We start from the raw sequence: 19,094 nt of genomic DNA, 5'->3' as shown, positions 1-19,094 counted from the left end.
CGGCTGCATGGATCATTCTCTGAGGTGTCAAGTTGCGTGGCCTGACCCCCTCATCTCCGCAAAATGGCAGCGTCGTCTCAGAAAACATGGGAGCATGTGTTTGACAGCAGTCTGCACGTGTAGTGACCGTCACTGTGAAGCACTTGGTTGAACACGAATAGGGCAATGGTGAAAGACAGAGCAAACGGCAACCTCAACAGACTGATGTTCGTTCACCGTCTCCACACATTCCCTCCGTAACGACACTAGCCGCGCAAGCAGTCCCTTGGAACATGCAGCCAGGAGATGGGTTCCTGGATTGGGTTGTTGATGGCCTGAGCACTGCGCGCGTGAGCAACTTGCTGCACAAAGACTACGGGTTCGGCTGCAGGAATCTCTAGATACTCGTTACCGCTTTGAACTCTGTGGCATGCTCTCCTCAATGTCTTTGGTATGAGTTCTTGCGCCGTTGGCCCAACGCTCTTCAAGTCTTGGTTCTCGTGGTTTAGAGGGTCTCTCCTTCTCCGATTGGTTGGTCTACCCACAGCGCTTCTAGCCCTTTATCTCGAAGTCTACGGCAGCTCCCCAGCCGCCGCCTCGCTTATTCTTCACCGACTCGCTCGCCGCTCTCGTCTCTCAACCATTCTCTGTACTCTGAAGAAGGGGCAGTATATGAGCAACTCCATCTTCTACGTCGGAGGAGCAGACTCCATGGACAGAGCACAGACACAGACAACCCTGCATGACAAAGGGGCGGACCCGTCATCCCAGTCGACATTAATATCTCCCGACGCCCCCAACTCGAATACTTCTTTCCAACCTTCACCAACCAAGACGATGCCGTCGCATTCTCGGTCCAAGACGGTCGACGTCGTTGGCCAAGGCAAACGTCTATCGCTACAGTTCCCCATCCAGCCAAGTGCAGGCATCAACTCACCAACCCCCTCGACACGATCGCGCCCACAATCATGGATGAATGGAGCAACATCTGTCCATTCCCCAGAACCCGAAGATTCTACCTCCGAGACAAATATCCTGGCGGTTCTTGCTGCTCAAGAGCGCTATGTGCTCGAACTGAAGGAAGAACTTACCAAAGCTGAGGCGGATCTGAACATGCTCAAGACGCATTGGACCCACCACGAAGCCAACAAGCGTCGCAATGAGGTGCGTAAGGTTGCTGCGCTGCAGCCGTTAAACACGTCGCTTGCCAATGCTCCAGCGGGCCAATATGAGGACGATGGCTCGAACCTGTGGATGCAGAAAGAGATGGAACGTAGGAGGGCCCTGCTTAATAACACCAAGACTTCCCAGCGAAAGGTCTTCAGTGGCTCGCGACATCTACGGACCTTATCCCTACTTTCTCCCGACCGCCTCCAGTCACCGTCGTTCCCCCAGCCACTCGATTTACAGGATGACCATTCGTCAGACTCCCGACCACAGCTCCCTACAAGGGCTTCCACTTCGTCAGAGATTACACGACAAGTTGTCAATGGCGGTGAACACGACCGGTATGACATGGGTGGCATGCCGACCATACAGCGTGAACAGCTCATCCGCGCTGGCACACAGATGGCGGCAGACTTCAAGAAAGGGCTGTTCACATTCATGGAGGATATCCGACAAGCAACTGTAGGCGATGAAGCAGTCAACACGGCGGATGGTAATACTGGCATGACAGGTGTCAAAAACCCCTCCAAGTCTGGCCGAAAATCGTCCGATGGTCGCCCAGCCCTTAGTCGGTCCGCCAGCTCGAAGAAGAATACACAACAATTAGGCTCCATCGGCGACGACTTCTGGAAGGAGATGGGTCTGAGTGAGCCCAAGACCAGTGCAGTCAACAAGAAGACGCACGCACTCAAGAACACGACTACCCCGCAAAAACAGATCCGCAAAGTTGCATCAGAAGAGGACTGGGATAACTGGGACACACCCAACGAGTCGCTTCTGGTCGATTTGGGAGACTCCAAGGACAGCTCGGATGAATCGGATGCGCAGACGTCGCCGGTTTCTGGTCCAGGTAGCTCGCAAACAAGTAGCAGCACCAGGTACCACTCGAAACGTCACGACTCCAAGGCATCATCGCTTACCTCTATCAACCAAGAAGACATCACACCCCGAGACTCAAAGCGTAGCTCTATCCCCTGGCCTGATATGACAAAGGTGTCGCCAAGCAACTTGAAGCGTACTGCATCGCATCTGATGAGGGAGTGGGAGAAGCAACTCACGCCACCTCCGGAGTCGAGGAGTGAGGATTACTCGCACGGCGATTTTATGAACTGAACGTTTGATACCGTAGTTGCTTTTAGCGATTTAGCATTATGACGCAACGCATTAACAGCATTGTCTAATTCAGTATTGCAGAACTTGTTAAAGAGGTGGTTTGTTGTGTGGAAAAGTTCAAAGAATAGCATGGCGTTGGCGTAATTGTACATGTTCTTGAACCTAGCTTCGGGTAGACATGTACCGTCATTAGAAGCATAATGAGAATCCGAATACCCAAATACATATCGAGCGAACTGCTTGCTTGGATTGTGCGTGACGCTGCTCCAACAGCTGCCAAGCCCCACACTCGCGGCATCTTCCGTCCTCCGCTCGAACTCCGCAAAAGTTCCAGGCAGCGGCGCATCGCATCGCCTTCGCAACAGCATCGTTTCTGCCCCACCTTCGCTTTGTATCATAACCGTAAACAGCCCTTTACAAGATGTCTTTTCCAGGAGGAATAGGAGGGGTCGGCTCAATGCCAGCGGCCATGAATCCTAATGCGGGCATGTCAGAGCAGGAGCAGCAGATGGTGAAGGCGATGCAAATGGGCATGGAGTCTTGCATTGGCAAGACAGTAATGGCTGGCGTGATGGGTGGTGGCCTGGGTGCTATGTTCGGACTTTTCATGGCTTCGGTATGTATTGGAATGATTTCCATATCTCCAAACAGAAGAGAAGGCAAGACTGACATGTACAGATGCGATACGATACTCCCATGTCACAACCCCTCCCCGTCAACACGCCGGCTACCAAGCCTACAACCGCAGCTGCTGGCACAACAGCAACAGCAACAGCAGGCGCAAAGCCATCAATAATAGCTACCAGCAACGTCAACTCTGCCTCCGCAGCCACCCTCACCACAGCGCCCTCTGCTTCCACCGCCGCTACCCTCCCAAATCCAACCGCTACCGGTGCCGTAGAACTCAAAGACCTTCCGCTCCGGCAACAACTACGAGCTGGCCTGCGCGACATGTACAAATCTTCAATTTCTAGCGGACGCAACTTCGCCAAAGTTGGCGCAATATTCTCAGGCACTGAATGCGCCATCGAGGGCCTACGAGCCAAGAACGACTTGTACAACGGAGTGGCCGGGGGCTGCTTGACAGGTGGAATCTTGGCCAGGAACGCTGGGCCGCAAGCTGTGGCTGTAGGATGTGCAGGTTTCGCAGTCTTCAGCGCGGCAATTGACGCGTACATGCGTATGCCAGAGGACGAGAGGAGCAAACCTATTGCTTAGGATTTCACCTGCAGGGCGATCTTGAACATCACCATCTAGAGCATGCCATTCATGTATGTATACTGTATACCACAAGCGACGTTGGGATGAACTCGCAACTTCAGCATTGGGCGGCGTTTAAATGATACCTTTATGAACATCTCTCAACTATCTTTGGGAAAATCAGAGTTACCATGTTGAGTTCGAGCCGCGAGCTCAGATATTCGGTATTTTCAGGCCTCCATAAAACTTGGCAATTATCAAACAGGCCCAGCCTTGTTCATGGCTAACGCAGCGTTTCCATTGATGTTAACCGTGTAGTCCAGCCAATTAAAATTCGCGAGGGTTTTCACACCAAAAAAGTTGCGCCCCACCGCCACCATCGCGAAATCTTCCACCACGCCAGCGGCACAGCCTAGTCACATATCAACGATCAAAAAACTCGCAACATATCGGGACTCCGATCTGTCCTAGACTTTTGCCCGAGAAGAGCAAGCATAAATTACTCTATTACTAGGCTGCGACTGCTGCCAAAATCACTGCATAATGGCGACGCCTACTGCAACACAGCAGAAACCGATCCACTCGCTTATTCTCGATACTGGTCCATTGATCAAGAACACAGTGTCGATATCTACCATCATCAACGCCGCGGAGGAACTATGGACTACTCCTGCCATTCTGTCTGAAATTCGCGATGAAGCGACACGATCACGCGTGCAAACAACGCTCATTCCCTTTCTGAAGATCAGAAATCCCAGTCCGGCAAGCTACGATGCGGTCATTGCGTTCAGTAAAAAGACGGGTGATCATGCAGTTCTGAGTAGACAGGATCTGGGTATCCTAGCTCTGGCTTATGAGGTGCACTGTGAGAGGAATGGTGGGAACTGGGGCCTGAGAGAGGCGCCGAAGGGAGAGATCAAGAGGAGGCCTGAGGACATTGAGAGGGAGAATGAGGAAAAGGCGCAAAAAGAGGGCTCTTCAAACTCTACAAAGAAGCGCAAGAACAGACGAAGGGCGGCCAAATCTACCAGCAATGCTGCCGAGGACGAAGCTGAAGATGCAACGGAGGGCGTGCAAGTCGACCCCGAATCCGCTGAGCCAGAGGGGATCGACGAGGGATGGGAACAGCCTACAGGTAAGCGCGCGGCGAAGGCTAGAGCGCCCAAATCTACCAAGTTCAATTTTAAGCCTGCCGAGGAGTTAGACAGCAACCCAGAACAGGCAAAGCAACCGGAAGAGCAACCCGCCCCAGCTGAGGCAGATGAAGAGGACGGTGGAGTAGCAATCACACAAGAGCAGGTCGAGGAACAGATACACGAACAGGTCGTTGCACAGGTTCAAGATCAAGTTCACGAGCAGGTACAAGATCAAATACACGAGCACCTTGAGAAGCAGGGTCAGGGAGAGCTTGAGTCTCAGGCTGTAGAGCAAGCCGAGGAGAAAATTGAAGAGCAGGTCCAAGAACAAGTCCAAGAGCAACTTCAAGAACAGGTTGGTGACCAAGGGCCAATCGAGCAGTCGGCGGCAGTCGAGGTACCCACCACCAACATCCACATTGAGCAGAATGCAGAGCTTTCACTCGCGCCTGAGCAATCTGGGCAGGAGCAGCAACCGACCCAAGAAGTCAGCTCAGATGAGCCGAACCTTGAGCGAGACATGGAGGACCTCTCGATCTCTCATCACGCGGCTCAGCAACCCACACCCCCCACAACTGATGATTCGGCTGCGGACTCAGACTCGGATGGTGACTGGATCACCCCTCAAAATCTCACCGAGCACCAAGCTAAAGATGGAGCCATCCAAGCGCAAATCCACACATCCGCCAACCGCCAATTAGACGTAGCAACCATGACCATCGACTTTGCGATGCAAAACGTATTACTCCAGATGAACCTTCAGCTCCTATCAACAAACATGCAACGCATCAAGAACGTCAATACAAAGGTGCTTCGCTGCCACGCATGCTTCAATATCGTAAAGCAAATGGACAAGCAATTCTGTCCCCGCTGCGGTCAAGCAACCCTACAGCGCGTATCTTGCTCCACAAATGCCGCCGGAGAGTTCAAGATCCACTTGGCCAAGAACTACCAGTACAACAAGCGTGGTGACAAATACAGTATCCCCAAGCCTATCGCTGGCACCGCGAACACAAAGTGGAGTCATGGCCAGGGCGGAGGCAAAGGTGGCTGGGGTCGAGATCTCATCCTCGCCGAGGACCAGAAGGAATACACAAGGCGCGCGGAGGAAGATAAGCGGACTAGGACGAGGGATCTCATGGATGAGAACTATCTGCCAGGCATCTTGACGGGTGACCGAGGGAGGGCTGGCGGCAGAGTCAAGGTGGGTGCGGGCAAGAATGTCAATTCGAAGAAGAGGGCTTAGAACGCTCACGTGGGCGGCTTTGAGTGAACGATAGTTGAGGGTGTATAGACAACGATTCAAGTGGATTGGGATGATTTGAGATGGAGGACGAGGAGATCGGGTTATCCAGTTCCTTGGGATTGGGGGCGCAATAGGTTATGGCGAATGGTGTTGAGCCACGCTTGGTGGACCGTCGGAATGTACGTCTCAGATTAACGAATGATATCCTAAAAGCTTCTATTTGTTCTTTACGCATAATGATGATGGGATGCCCTGCCAACCTTGGTCCCTTATCCCATTCAATTGCCGATCGTCCAATGTCTAATTACCCCATAGAAGAACTGTGTCTCGAGACTTCCCCCTCCCCCTTTCCCTCTGTGCCGCGCATTTGAATATTCAAAGCATATTAACGACATCATGATGCATGCACTTACATGGTCATTCTACGGATTATATACCAACTTCATACAAGCCTATCTATTCAGTTGCCAAAGCGTATTCATGCGTCTGTGGTTATGTAGTGCAGCAGATCCACCACGTATCAGGAGTGGCTCAGCAATCTTACCGAACCAATTTTTTTCTAGTAAGGGTTGAAGTTTTGTTCACAGGCGGGCTGTTTATTGGTGTTAATCCAGTAGATTTTGCACAATCGTGTCAGGTACTGCAGTACTTTACAGGCTGTTAGACCAATCGTACGGCTCGATCTATCCCTTACTTCTCGCTAGAATTTCCTGCTGCAAGTTGCAAGTTCCAAGCTGCGAGATGGACGATGGGATTCGATGTACTACTCCCTCTTTTAGTATTCAACGCGAGCGCTATGAGTCAGGCCTACTAGTCCACTTGTTGGAGGCCACGGCCCCGGGGTACGTGGCTCAGTAGACATATGTCGATGTAATGCTGCTGCTGCCTGATATCGGTGATACAGAATACGAACATACCATTGTACGGTGCATTTTTCCGTATCGCAAAAGCTGCCCGAAAGTGGTTCAGTTGCAATGAAGTGATGCAAGGCGTATCGACTCACGAGGAACCCAAAAAGATCATATAAATTGGCTGTGAGTGAAAGGGCTCGCAGTCAGCAACGATATTCTTGTGCCGGTTGTGACGTAGGTCCAAACTCAAACCCAGGCTGATGGCGGGATACGAATTTAGGCGAATGATATGTGTCTCATCTGGCCATTGGTATAACATGCTTCGGAGCTGCACGCTCTGATGCTTCACGGCTGCGGAAACGTGGCGTATGATGACAGCCGAATCCGTACGACCACACATAACCCTTACATAGCACTCACGTGGACTGCGCTCGAACGCCTCGCTTACGTCAAATCCTTCCAGCTCGAGATATTGCGATTGGTTCCGGATGACTTTGGTGATGCAATTGTAGCTCGGTCCTTGGGGCAATCGACGCGTATGGGCAGTACAGTATGAAAGGGCGCATCAAGTGCATGGTGGGGCGCCTCAAGATTCTAGATGTGAACGAACTGGAATACCGAGAGGCTAATCATATGAACGGCGTGGTGTGGGGACCTAAAGAGAGCTTTATCTCCCTCATCATGTCGTGAAAGCCGTGATCGACCTGCTTTTGCTGTCCATAGTATACGCTGTGTTGGTCTTTTGCTGGTTGTCATGGCAATCTTTAGTATCCTTAGTTCCTGGACATCGCTTCCTAGGTCGTGCTTTAGGCTTGTATGTTCTCTTCTATTGCTTTCTCTTACTCGTTTTGGCACCATAGTACTTACCTTGTCCCAGCTGTCAAGGTCTCTCTACTCCCCTAAATGTACCGAAAGTCCTAGACAGCTCGTCTTCTCTGCGACCAACAATGTTTCGACAACGCCTCGGGATCACCGTACAGAGATCATTGCCCGTCTCCGTGGCCAAGAAATTCATGTTCCGGATGTGTATTACATATACACTGATTGGGTTACCAAAGTGCATCCTGATGTTGAAGTGTTGAGGAATCATTTGGAGGGATACTTCCAAAGGTTCATCAGCACAGAAAGTCAACGGAAGAAACAGCGCAGAGTGGACAACGGCCTCTGCGTGGGATACTTCTGGACACATGTCGAGCCAGAGAAGTTTATCGTATTAGGAGAACTTGTTGCTTGGGTAAGCCACTTCTGGCTTTTCAATGATCCTCTACTGACATGAAACGGTAGTTCTTTTTCTGGGATGATGAAATTGATTGCGGTACTCTGACCGACGATCGTGACAAGACCGCAGCGTACTGTGATGATACACTCGATTTCATCCGATATTGCTTGCAACCGGAACTTGACGGTGAGGTTCCAGCGCCAGGACGACTGCACAACTGCGGTCCGTGGGTCAACATGGGAAGAGCGATGCAGGAAGGGCAGTCGAAGGGTACGACCAAATAGTGTCTACCATACGGGCATTAGCTAACAAATATCGCAGAAGCACGCGACCGATTTGCTGAAGCCATTTACGACTTTATCCTTGGCGTTCGAGCATCACAGGCTATGTGGGCCCAGGGAATATCCACCCTAGAGGAATACACAGCGCGCCGCCTAAGAACCGTTGGGACGAACCCTTGCATCGCGATTATGCAATGGGCCTACAAGCTCACGCTGCCCTCATCGGTATGGGACCATGAGGCTCTAGTAGCCATAACACACGAAGTGGCCGTCTCTGACTTCCTTTGGAACGACATCGTAAGCTTGCGAAAGGAGATCGACGACGGGGATATCGATTCTGCAATTCCAGTTATGGTGTGGAATAAGGGATGTAGTGCGCAGGTCGCCGTCGATCGATGTGTTAAGATGGTGGAGGAAAGCTGGGCGAGGCTGCTGGAAGCGGAGAAGCGACTTGTGAAAGCGCATGCTCAAGAGCCAGAGCAGATCAGGCGTGATATCGAGACGCTGGTCGGCGGGTGTAAGGATGTGTTGGTTGGACATATGGTTTACTCGTGAGGTTCCCGGGCGAACTACCCAGATGCGTCAAGAACTACGCTAACTTCGGGCCAGGCTTAAGATTCCGCGCAATATGTCGGCAGCGAAGATGGGTGAGAGAGACTGCAGTTTTCGTATCGTGTTATAGAGTTTGGCTTTTGGAAACGTCGTTTTCGGTAGGCTGTCAGATAAGAGGTTGCGCTGGAAGGAACGACAAGTTTTATTGAACTAGAGAGGCTTTTGTCTGCATCTAATGTAGCATACTCACTGCCCTTTGTTCCATCAAAACAGCGGCTCGCGGTGTGGCATCCGTTATTTCAGACATCTCAACCCGTTGCGAATCCGTGATCGAGACAACTTGACCGTTTCTCAGGCCTACATGTTAGTGGTCGTCGCCCACGACACTCACTGTTATCGCGGGCTCTTTGACTATTGTCGGCGTTGAAGCAGCAATACGAGGTTCCTCCACGCTTCGTGAGAGCCGGGGCCACCGTCGACGGACGAAGACGCGGAACGGCGTTCGCGTGCTTGTCCTCAACCGGGATACCGAGAAGCGCTGGAGCTGTGGCTTGGTGTACGGACGTTTAAGAGTAGAGCATCGTGTGTCGTCGTGCGGACCACTTTCAGGCAAACAATGAGCATGATGCCGGCGAACCATGATTGGTCGGACGGCGAGGTCTCCGAATTCCCACGAGGAAAAAACGTGCCTTCGTCTTAGCTTCCGCAGCCGGTACCAGATCTCGACCCGACGTTAGATTCGACCTCATGCCATGTTCCGACCCCAACCCCGTACATCTGCCAATATCTATGAGCACGCGCAACGCTCCTCTTGACGACTGCACTCATAATCAGGCACTGTGCTGGCTTCGACTAAAGCGCGTCTTAGATACCCACGCCGCTTAGCGACATGCTCCGAAAGCCCGTCTCCCCTTCCAAATTCGTATACGCTTATACGCCACAGTATGGGCGCGCCCACATATGATACCGGGGTGATGCGATAATTACGATACCGGCGGACGATCGCCGGAAGCCGAGCGGTATGAGAGACACCCGATTCGAAGGTGGCCGGAGCTGGCAGCTGGGTTGGAAGCATGTGGCTCATATACACCTCGCGCCAATGCCCGGTTGGTGCAAGTCCCCGGCGATAGTCGTCTACCATCGGATGCTGGGAAGCGGTATGGGGCTTCTGGAACCAAATCCTCGGATCGAAAACGTCATGCGTGCAATCTCTCCCCAGCTAAGTTAGTCTCCATTCCGTATGGTACCAGTCTCGTTGTCCATGGCGTGTACGATGAAGCACGCACGATAGTATCCATTGTCGTACCACTGGCACTCTCTTGGCATGCCGTTCAATGCTTGCGCCCAGAGCGCTTGTCATAACCTAGATCTAGCCTTCGCAACTGGTCTCTGGTAGCGGCGTTTGGAACCTGCCCAATAACATGAAGCCTTTGGGCCTTTGAGGTCTGAACACTCTTTGTGGAATGAAGGTGTTCCGGATATTGCTCCTCGAGCCATTGAGCATATTGCTAGTGGCAAACTCAATCATCGCCTGATAGGCAGCATACACCCACGCAAGCATAACTTTCCTGACCGTGCCGCATTCTTCTTGGATTGCCCGCCAGCTAGCCCCTTGCTGATAATCCACGTCGATATCCGAACAGCGGCTACGCTAAGGTAGACTTTCCTTCCCTCCATCAAGGATTCGGTAGTAACTTGTCCCTGTATCGAAAAGCGTATGCACCCAAGATGACAAGGCCACACATAGCGGATACACTATGCAATTTGCCCCTGGCTCGGCCACGGCACCTGGGTCATTACTGGGTGCTGACTGCTCAGACGCTCGAGATCTCGGTGCGGGGTCATACTGTAAGTGTGCCTTATCTGACCGGCTTCTGGATTTGAAAGCTACCGCGAGTGCGGCAATGGGAGACCGATTTGATGGAAAACGATCCGTTCCGTGCGAGTACTGGAGGCAGCGTGCCTTTCGATTGGGGGCATTGAGCCGTCAAGGTGTGCGCATGACTTGCGACTTCATCCCGTGTGCCGCTACATGTCGACCGGTGAGTGTCTGCTCGCAATTTCCGCCTGTTTGCGTCGCTATTGAGCGTGTATGTTAGACGACAAGGATCGTCATCCGGTGAAGAAAAGCCTACGATCATGCACGTCGCAAGAATCTGCTTCGTGTTGCCGCCGTTTAGGTAAGGGTACATGCCTGCTGCAGCCGAATTTCCCATTAGTTCAGAGAGCTCGCCAATCGAAAGTCTGCAGAAGGTGGAAGGGAAGAAAGAAGGCAAACTTGCAGGTGGTCCTTCAGGTGGCCATGACGCCGCACGCCTTAATCTGTCAGCCGGATGCTTTGAACGTCTACTTAACTCTAGCACACCCTCATTTTCTAAGAATCACTATGTCGTAAGATCCATCATATTTCAAAAGAGATTGAAGTCAACTTACAAACATTGCTTCGAACAGTCGCCGAACGGGTATAAACGGTCGGATACGCTTGCCGTTGATCAACACATTAAGCGCCCACAGAAAAACGTTGGGCCACAGTGCCCCTACGCCTGCTTATAACCCCTCTTTCTCGCAGAGCCGCATCTCTGCAATTGTCGCCTCGACACACATGCACATGTTATCGCGGCAACGGTCTGACCATACAACAAGAACATGGGCAGCCGGTCAAGGCACCTTCATTCTTTGACCATTCTTAAACTTGATCGACAGAAGAAGAATGGTGATCAGATGTCTCCTACAGCATATCACTAATCGAATACCAAGCAAAATACATGCGACCGCAACACACTATGAGCAGTACCTCCGCGAGGTCGGCACAGTCTTCGCATTGCAGCAATAACATCGACATGACTCGGACTCCGGGAAAACTTCTTGCTCAGGCTGCTCGACGGGCCGCTCATCAATTGTCTGGCAACAAGTGCCGTGGCGGCAGACGGCACACATACAGGGCGCTTCGCTAGAAGGGATCCACCCTTGATCTCTCTTAGTATGGCGCTGTGCAACTCCATCTTGTTGGTTCGCCGGTTGGCACCGGCTTTTATGCTGCAGGCGCTGTGAACACGTTGAGCGCGATCTACGGCCGGTTGGCACCGATAATCTTTGCTGAGATGCAGCTGACAAAGTCAACAGCTTTCGAGACCTATGGTTTCCACGATGTTGCCATAGTACATGATGGTCCCTGTATTGTACCATCTCAAACAAGCCACGAGTTCGAACACAGTATCGGCAGAAGTCGCTTGCCCATACCATCCTTCCGGCGACCCGAGACATTTATACAACAACATAGATCAGCGGCGAGTAGATGAAACTGCCCACAGCGGGGTAAAGAAGACTGGGCTGATAACCTATGGCCTACGTATACGCTTGCTGCAGCCGATGCAGGATCCTGCGCCATGCCTGTTCGAGAGCATCTCTAGCTTATCAGAGGCTACTCCGAAATCCCGTCCCGCACTGCTGTCATCTAGGAGCTCGTCGTCTGACCTCTTTGACTGGGATGGCTCCTCTTGCAAGCAGTAAAACGCAGAGCCGCATGGCGAAGAGAAGGATAAAGGCGTGTTGGAGTGAGGGGACAGCGACAGGCTGGAGCTGAGTCGACGCAACCGAAACACAGTCACGCACACCACACCGTTCATCAAGGATTCGCTGCACGAAGACGCACGAGTAGTAAGCGATGGCGAAAGATTCTCCGGTGGTCAGTTACAGTAGCTCGAACATGTGCTTCTTACTAAATTATGCTTCCAGCCATCATATATCTTTCAAATTGACGAAATTTTCGAAGATCTGGGAGGTGCTCCTGCCCAGTATGATAATTTTGGTATCTGGCAACCTACTTCAGGTCCTCGTGCGAGTCATAACTTCACTCCCAGGGTGGGCGCCTCGGGCAGGACCTGGCTCTGCGATGGGTCACAGATATACGAAGTTGCGCTCCCTCGGAATGCCCAGTTGTACAAGACGTTCTCCGTTTATTATGCTAGTGGAGGAGGATTCTGGGTCCTGAACGGAGACGCACGCAATCCGCCGGATACCGATGTTTTCCACAGACTGCAATTCAACTATTACACGCAGACTCCTGAATCGTCATTTCTGACCAATGCCGGCCAAAACAACATGCTCTGTGTGCAGCCCCAGGACAATCGGGTGGCGAAAATGCTCCTACCCGACATATACCACACCAACGCCGCTGCCTCAAGCCCCCAGCACGGTGGGATTGTGGGCGAATTGCCGATCTTTCTGGCTCTGATGGCGTTTACAACCTCTCGAGAATATCTCCCCTCTGTGCTGCCTCATATGTTCGCAGGAGGGAACTGGATAACCACGCACACTTGGCAGTTTGCCAGTATGTCTCCCAATTCATAAACACATGCAATTATATGCTGATCAGCACAGGGACCGAAGGGCGTGGTGTTGTCGTCAAAGTGTACAATTGTCCCGTGGACTTTCCGGCACACAACCCCAGAGGCTCCACATCTACGGACCTTTACAACTATGAGATGGGCTATACTGCCAAGTACTTTCGCTAAAAAAAAACAATCTGATGTCCTCTACGCAGACAACGTCGTCTGCGCTCGGATCGGTACCCGCACTTCATTCCGTCAGCGTTACAGCCTTACCAACACTCGACTTAGCTCGCACTTGCACCTCGGCACCCGGTATACGTAAGACATACGCTATGCCATTCTCAGCGATTGCACCTTGTCAGATCGTCTGGCTTACTCGTCGCACGTAATCCTTGTTCAGTTGGATCTTTCTTACCTTTTGCACATCATTCATACCCGTTGTTGGCTGGCAGATATCGGAATTGGCACGGCTTCGCGTTCTCTTATGTTTCTTTCACAGACTACGAACCACTATTACGTTACGATGAACCAGATAGCTATCATACGTTCCCTGAATATAACACTGCCAAAGCGATTTCAAGCACGGGTCTTCAGTAAGCGTGGTGAATGTTACAGTCATGTCTGGCTCAATCATATTCGCTTCATTTAAAAACTGATATGGTATCAGCAAAATGTTTCTATACGGGTATCACAAGTGACCAAACAACGTATCTCGGCTCTTCAGCTTCCCATGCCCCAGACAATGACATTGCCATCGCCACCGCCACTACACCACTCCCGCCTTGTCTTGCAGAAAGCAACAACGGATACTACATCCTTCTTCACTTTCGTCGGCACTATGGGCGCCACACCTCTTACTTCTCGCATCTCGGAATGCTTGAACTTGTGCAAACACGTCCCCTCCAACATATCCCATGCAAACACCATGCCGTCATCACTACCACTAACAACCACGCTATCGTTCAGACCTAGCGTGCTCCTGACTCTCAGATCCTTATTTACGAAAGCGTCATCCTTGTACGCTTTAAGCAGCTCCCCATTCGTCCGATCCATGAGCCTCACAGTAGAGTCGAGTGAACCAACCAAAACCTCAGTGCCCTTCTTACTAACAGCCAGACTCGTACAACTCGGTCCTACGACATCGACCTGACACGTGCCCATCCTGAGATCATAACTCCTTACACGACCATCCACGCTCGCAGCCAGGATATCCGCGTCGTGTATCGCGACATCAGAAATGCTGTCTTTGGCGTCGGAAAGTGTCATGATGGGTTTGTATGCGTTGGACTTGGTGTCCCAGATCCTGACCGTACCGTCAAATGAGCCCGTGGCTATGATGCTATCGCCCTCGCCCCCAAAGACACCACGGTTCACACGCCCGGCATGACCAGTCCATCGGCGTACCGTCTGCGCTGTTTGCACATCCCAAAGAAAGACTGTTTTATCGCCGCCTGTGCTCACAAACTTGTCGTTGGCTGAGTTGACGTCAATGCTGAGGACTTCGTAGCCGTGCGCTGTGTATTTGTTCACGAGACCTGGAGGCCGTTGCGCAGATGGTGTGGGAGCGGTCGAGGTAGGCGGCGCTTTCGATGGGTTGTAGAGACGAATTGTGCGGTCGGAGGAGCCGGTGAGGATGTATGTTTGGGAACCTGAGGAGTAGGCGACAGCGTGAACGATGCCGCCGTGACCGGTTAGTTTGGCGATGGGCTTCGTCGGGAAGGACATGGCGAAGTGATGGACACTGGCGTTTGTGAAGGCGATGAGGTCGTTCGAGGATGGTTGGAGTATATGTGCTAGATGCCGCAGCTATAGAGATCTGGTGCTCAAGGCATGGTGAAGGGAAACAACCAAGTAAAGAAGATCCTGCGTCCTAGTCCGACTACGGCTCTGGCGACTTTATTGTAGCAAAAGGACGCGCATCGCTGCTGTGCGAAAGACGTGCAAGCATGTGAAGACACTGGGAATTGAGACATGCGCAAGGCATCTGGTACCTGCCAAGGCCGAGGTGGGGCGATGACGCTCGATTAGCTCCCGCGACTTTTTGGTCCCTCAGTAAATGTTGTAGCTGCCTATACACATCCTGTCAACAAACACAAACTTTTCACAATCCAATCACGCACCAACCTGTTCTCGCCCTCTCGCAGAACTAATACTAGACGCATCAGCTCGGAACCGCCCATCATGTCGTTCCAGCATCTCGATAGCGCCCCCAAGGCAGACGACTTCACCCCACTATCAGAGCATCAATCGCAGACCCCGACTTCTTTCTTCGGCGCGAAACCCGTTCTTCATGCGCATTATGAAGGAATGACTCTAGTAACGGCTGCTGACCAGCTAAAGCAAGATGAGGCGTTTAGCAAGTTCAGCTCAAGACGTGAGGGTGAAGAGGACTTGGTAGATGGCATTGATGTTTGGGTGTCTTCGGAGTGGGTATCTCATCTATTCAATCACGAGAAATGCTAATTCAGGACTACAGAAGCGTTATTCTGTTCCAGAGCACGCCTTCATCTGTCGGTGTATCCATACCATATCCTTCTCTCGCGCTCCATGCAACGATGAAGTACAAAACCACTATCGAAGCGCTGTACGTGAACATATCGCTCAACGACGCCGAATCCGTAAACGAGGACGACGATATCCACATGCTCGAGATCACTCTGCTGCCTCCGTCGTACACTTCAAAACCTACTGAAACATGCATTACAGAGCTGTTCACCGCGCTGAATACCTGCGCAGACCTACATCCCGACCCGGATGCCAGTGATGACGACGCCGAAGATGTGCTCGACGACACAGCGCCCGGTGCATCAGGTTGGATAACCGCGGAGAATATGGACGAATATATGGATGAAAATGGTAACTTCAGCGGTATGGTGATTGGAGAAGAGCTGGGTCCTGGTGCTGGAACAGTGAGAGGGAGAGAAGACATCGAGGAAGGCACGGATGGCGTAAATGGTACAGATGGGCACGAAGGGAAGTACTATCGTACCGGCTGAAGCTGTTTGCATGGAGAGAGTTAAGAGATATCGAAAAGTCGACAATCAACATCAGAAAGATACCCCAGACAATGCTATTAGATGGCTTCAGTAGTATTGGCTATGAGCGACTACTCGTTCTGCCACGCTTAGCAAAGCCACTCTCACAGCTTTTTCAGAACATTTCCGCCGCAAATAAAAGAAACTACAAATTCTTCACCGCACCACCTCACTCTCCAAACTCATCTCACCCCTCTCAATTTCTTTTGTGTATACCGGCAGCGGTTCCTGAATCACGCCGACCTCCAAGCCCTTCTCCACGTCGCTTCTCCTCCTTGCACCTTGTTCGCTTTTCCCTATGCCTACCTCCCTCCTTCCTATAACAGTACCGGCTTTTGTACTTCGTCGCAAGCCGCGTTGGTAGAGAAGGGAAGTCAACACGACGATACCGAGAAGACCAATGATGAGCCCGACGACGATTGCAGTGCGGATTGATTCTTTGGTGGGCTTTTGAGTAGGTTGTGGGCGAGTCGATGGCATATTGGTTGGTTCGCAAGAAATACGCCTTGAGTAGTGATGTACTGATTGCTGCTTGCTCGCGTGTGCTGGTGAAAGTTTCCAGTACGTATATGTGGCGCTGAAGTATACGCCTCAGACGAGACAAGACCAATCTTGGTTCACCTAACCACGATACACGATGGACGAAGAGATGCTTTCAGATTCTGATGTTTTCTAATCGACTATATATCAGTGATTGGGTTCTGTGTCACTGGTCACTATACATGGAATTAGAACAAGAGCTTACAACGATAGTGATTCGGCAAATACGTAAAAACATTTAGCACAGAACAAACACGCAAAACAGGTATTGACAAAGGTAGAAGTAGGAAGCACAACCTTTACTCTTAACATAGATTAGTACACGTCTACACTACGCTGATCTCACGACGCAAGGCTGACACTTGATGTTACACAACACCCACACCGATCTATGCCCAATCATCTTCTCAGCCTGACCGTTCAACCTTCCCTTCCGCCAATCGCAACATATTGCGTGCTAAAACGACCCCCAAAAGGCGTTTTCCCCGATGAAGGCTAGATGCAACAACTGCATGCGTCGAGTTTCCCCTCTTCTTTGGGCTTGCAAAAGGGTCGCTCATCGCCGTTGTTGGTCGGAGCTGAGCCTCAGACCTTGGCTCGGAGACCGAGATCGGTGAGCAATTGTGTGGGAGAAGGAGCTTGGCATGCTTACCATTGCACGCATGGAACGGTGTGTGGTGTTTATGGCGGTCGAATGGGCATCAACGCCTTATGCTGTTGGTTTTTCTTATCTTCTCGGAGATGCTGGAAGGGCCGGATAGGGAACTCGCGACGAAGTGCTTGCAACGGGTGCAGGCTGTTGTACAATGTCTGAGTACATTGGTGGCCATCCTATCGATACACCTTCGTTCACTTGCGGAGCGTCTCCGGCCGGCGTGCGCCTACGATCCTTGATCGCTTCTTTGTATGTCGGGAGCACATCTTCTGGGGGGTGTTCTATCCGGTCCCTACTTCCTCTTGAAGTACTTGCGTGTTCCTCATGTAGGCGTTCGACATAACGTCGTTCGGCCGCGACTCGTTCCTCTGCAGCCTGCTGGCGACGTAACTCGCTCAAGAGCATCGGCTTTGCCTTCTCTCGCTTATGGGACCACTTGGACTGCGAGCATCGACGTAGTAACAGTATGAGAATGATGGAGCCGACCGCCACGCAAATGATAACTCCAACACGTTGGCCAACCGGCCATCCATACCACCCATCTGTACGACAGCGGTTGAACTTCGACTCAACACAGACATCAATGGAATTTCGAGCTGAAGTTGTAGAAGTTGCTGTGGGAAACAATGCAACCCACATGTCTTGGGTCGATGTGGGAACAGGAGTATAGCTACTCGTCGAGGAAGGCTCTGTATTATCGCAGGCACTCCCGTTTTGTGAGCCAAGAGGGCAAGCCACGCTATACCGGTAAGGCATCAATACGCCAGGATCCGATGCACCGTTTCTTGGAGCACCAGAGACGATGAACACTTGACTCTTGACGCTTGGACGGTTCATGTAGAGTGGCACTGTCCCATCGATAATGTCGGAAGTCGTGTACATCGCCAGTGCACATGCCAGACTTATGCTCCCCCACCCAGAACTCGGCTTCCCAAAACTCGGTTCGGGCACTGCAAGTCCTTGACTAACTCCACCAGATTGCGGAGCCCAATCGAGTATCTGATCAAATGTCGATTCGGAGCCGACGTCGTCGCCGCCTCCACAGAAAGGCCATCCCACTTCGTCTGTTTCTCCTTTTCTGTCGCCGTTCTCCATAGGAGGGCACACCAAGCAGTATATCTGTACTGCATGGATTTGTTCTGTCCAAGCAGTATCGGAGTCTGGATTTGTCCCGAGTAGAAACGGTTCTATTATGTCGGCTATGTGGACAGAAGCGGTCGGTGATCCAAAGCCACTGGCAGGGTAGTTGTATCTGTCGCCAAGTACATACTGCAGGTACATTCGCATGTGGTCAGATGGGTTGTTACCAGGTTTGAACGGTGCATCGGTGAATGCTGGCCATGTAGGCAGAGAGGGTGCGGGGTCGGGAAATACAAATGAAGGCAAAATGCTGGTCATGATTATTACTATGGTGGTTCATAAACCAAGATGCGCGCCATTATCTTGAGAGGTTTCAACAAGACGAAAGCCATGCTATGTATGCCTCCAGGCACCGAGTTGCAAGGTTGCGAGCTGTTCCTTTTAGGAATACCAAGAATCGTATTCTTATCGATGTTGACGCCACAACGTACGCAAAACTTGGCCTTGCCGTCTCCAGTCCTACAACCGAGCGGGTGCCCTTGCAGGATTGGTGGGAACACCATGTCATTACCTTGCAAGCCCTCTCTGATCAACCGCGTGACCTTTGGGCTGGGATCCCGTTGGGCAATACCTTGGTACTTTCAGCCTCGTAGGGCTGTCTCGATGCCGCACATCCGCATGATGGTCTGGGTATGTAGTGCTGCGCGCT

General features: G+C 51.6%; 7 protein-coding genes across 7 annotated transcripts; 5 read left to right on the top strand and 2 right to left on the bottom strand.

The window, feature by feature from the left end:
- Window positions 1-816: 816 nt before the first annotated feature.
- On the top strand, window positions 817-2,259 carry ALTATR162_LOCUS5899 (uncharacterized protein; the record flags this gene model as incomplete). Its single annotated transcript, XM_043313519.1, has 1 exon — window positions 817-2,259. One exon carries the CDS (start codon window positions 817-819, stop codon window positions 2,257-2,259), a length of 1,443 nt encoding a protein of 480 aa, XP_043169454.1.
- Window positions 2,260-2,680: 421 nt separating this feature from the next.
- Window positions 2,681-3,477, top strand: ALTATR162_LOCUS5898 (uncharacterized protein; the record flags this gene model as incomplete). Its single annotated transcript, XM_043313518.1, has 2 exons — window positions 2,681-2,875; window positions 2,938-3,477. The coding sequence occupies 2 exons, from the start codon at window positions 2,681-2,683 to the stop codon at window positions 3,475-3,477; spliced, it is 735 nt and encodes a 244-aa protein (XP_043169453.1).
- A 525-nt stretch (window positions 3,478-4,002) lies between these two features.
- On the top strand, window positions 4,003-12,043 carry ALTATR162_LOCUS5897 (uncharacterized protein; the record flags this gene model as incomplete). The annotated part of the gene is made up of 6 exons (XM_043313517.1): window positions 4,003-5,799; window positions 7,570-7,926; window positions 7,977-8,181; window positions 8,233-8,709; window positions 11,787-11,816; window positions 11,868-12,043. 6 exons carry the CDS (start codon window positions 4,003-4,005, stop codon window positions 12,041-12,043), a joined length of 3,042 nt encoding a protein of 1,013 aa, XP_043169452.1.
- Window positions 12,044-12,408: 365 nt separating this feature from the next.
- ALTATR162_LOCUS5896 (uncharacterized protein) lies at window positions 12,409-13,258 on the top strand (the record flags this gene model as incomplete). Its single annotated transcript, XM_043313516.1, has 3 exons — window positions 12,409-12,429; window positions 12,480-13,074; window positions 13,125-13,258. 3 exons carry the CDS (start codon window positions 12,409-12,411, stop codon window positions 13,256-13,258), a joined length of 750 nt encoding a protein of 249 aa, XP_043169451.1.
- Window positions 13,259-13,795: 537 nt separating this feature from the next.
- ALTATR162_LOCUS5895 (uncharacterized protein) lies at window positions 13,796-14,800 on the bottom strand (the record flags this gene model as incomplete). The annotated part of the gene is made up of 1 exon (XM_043313515.1): window positions 13,796-14,800. One exon carries the CDS (start codon window positions 14,798-14,800, stop codon window positions 13,796-13,798), a length of 1,005 nt encoding a protein of 334 aa, XP_043169450.1.
- Window positions 14,801-15,256: 456 nt separating this feature from the next.
- ALTATR162_LOCUS5894 (uncharacterized protein) lies at window positions 15,257-16,071 on the top strand (the record flags this gene model as incomplete). The annotated part of the gene is made up of 2 exons (XM_043313514.1): window positions 15,257-15,501; window positions 15,552-16,071. The coding sequence occupies 2 exons, from the start codon at window positions 15,257-15,259 to the stop codon at window positions 16,069-16,071; spliced, it is 765 nt and encodes a 254-aa protein (XP_043169449.1).
- A 1,306-nt stretch (window positions 16,072-17,377) lies between these two features.
- Window positions 17,378-18,703, bottom strand: ALTATR162_LOCUS5893 (uncharacterized protein; the record flags this gene model as incomplete). The annotated part of the gene is made up of 1 exon (XM_043313513.1): window positions 17,378-18,703. The coding sequence occupies one exon, from the start codon at window positions 18,701-18,703 to the stop codon at window positions 17,378-17,380; it is 1,326 nt and encodes a 441-aa protein (XP_043169448.1).
- Between the last annotated feature and the right edge of the window lie 391 nt (window positions 18,704-19,094).

This window comes from Alternaria atra (assembly GCF_907166805.1).
Source record: "Alternaria atra isolate CS162 genome assembly, contig: 25, whole genome shotgun sequence".
Taxonomy (NCBI): Eukaryota; Fungi; Ascomycota; class Dothideomycetes; order Pleosporales; family Pleosporaceae; genus Alternaria; species Alternaria atra.
Note: the sequence above shows the minus strand (reverse complement) of the source record. Positions and strands in the feature narration are given on the sequence as shown.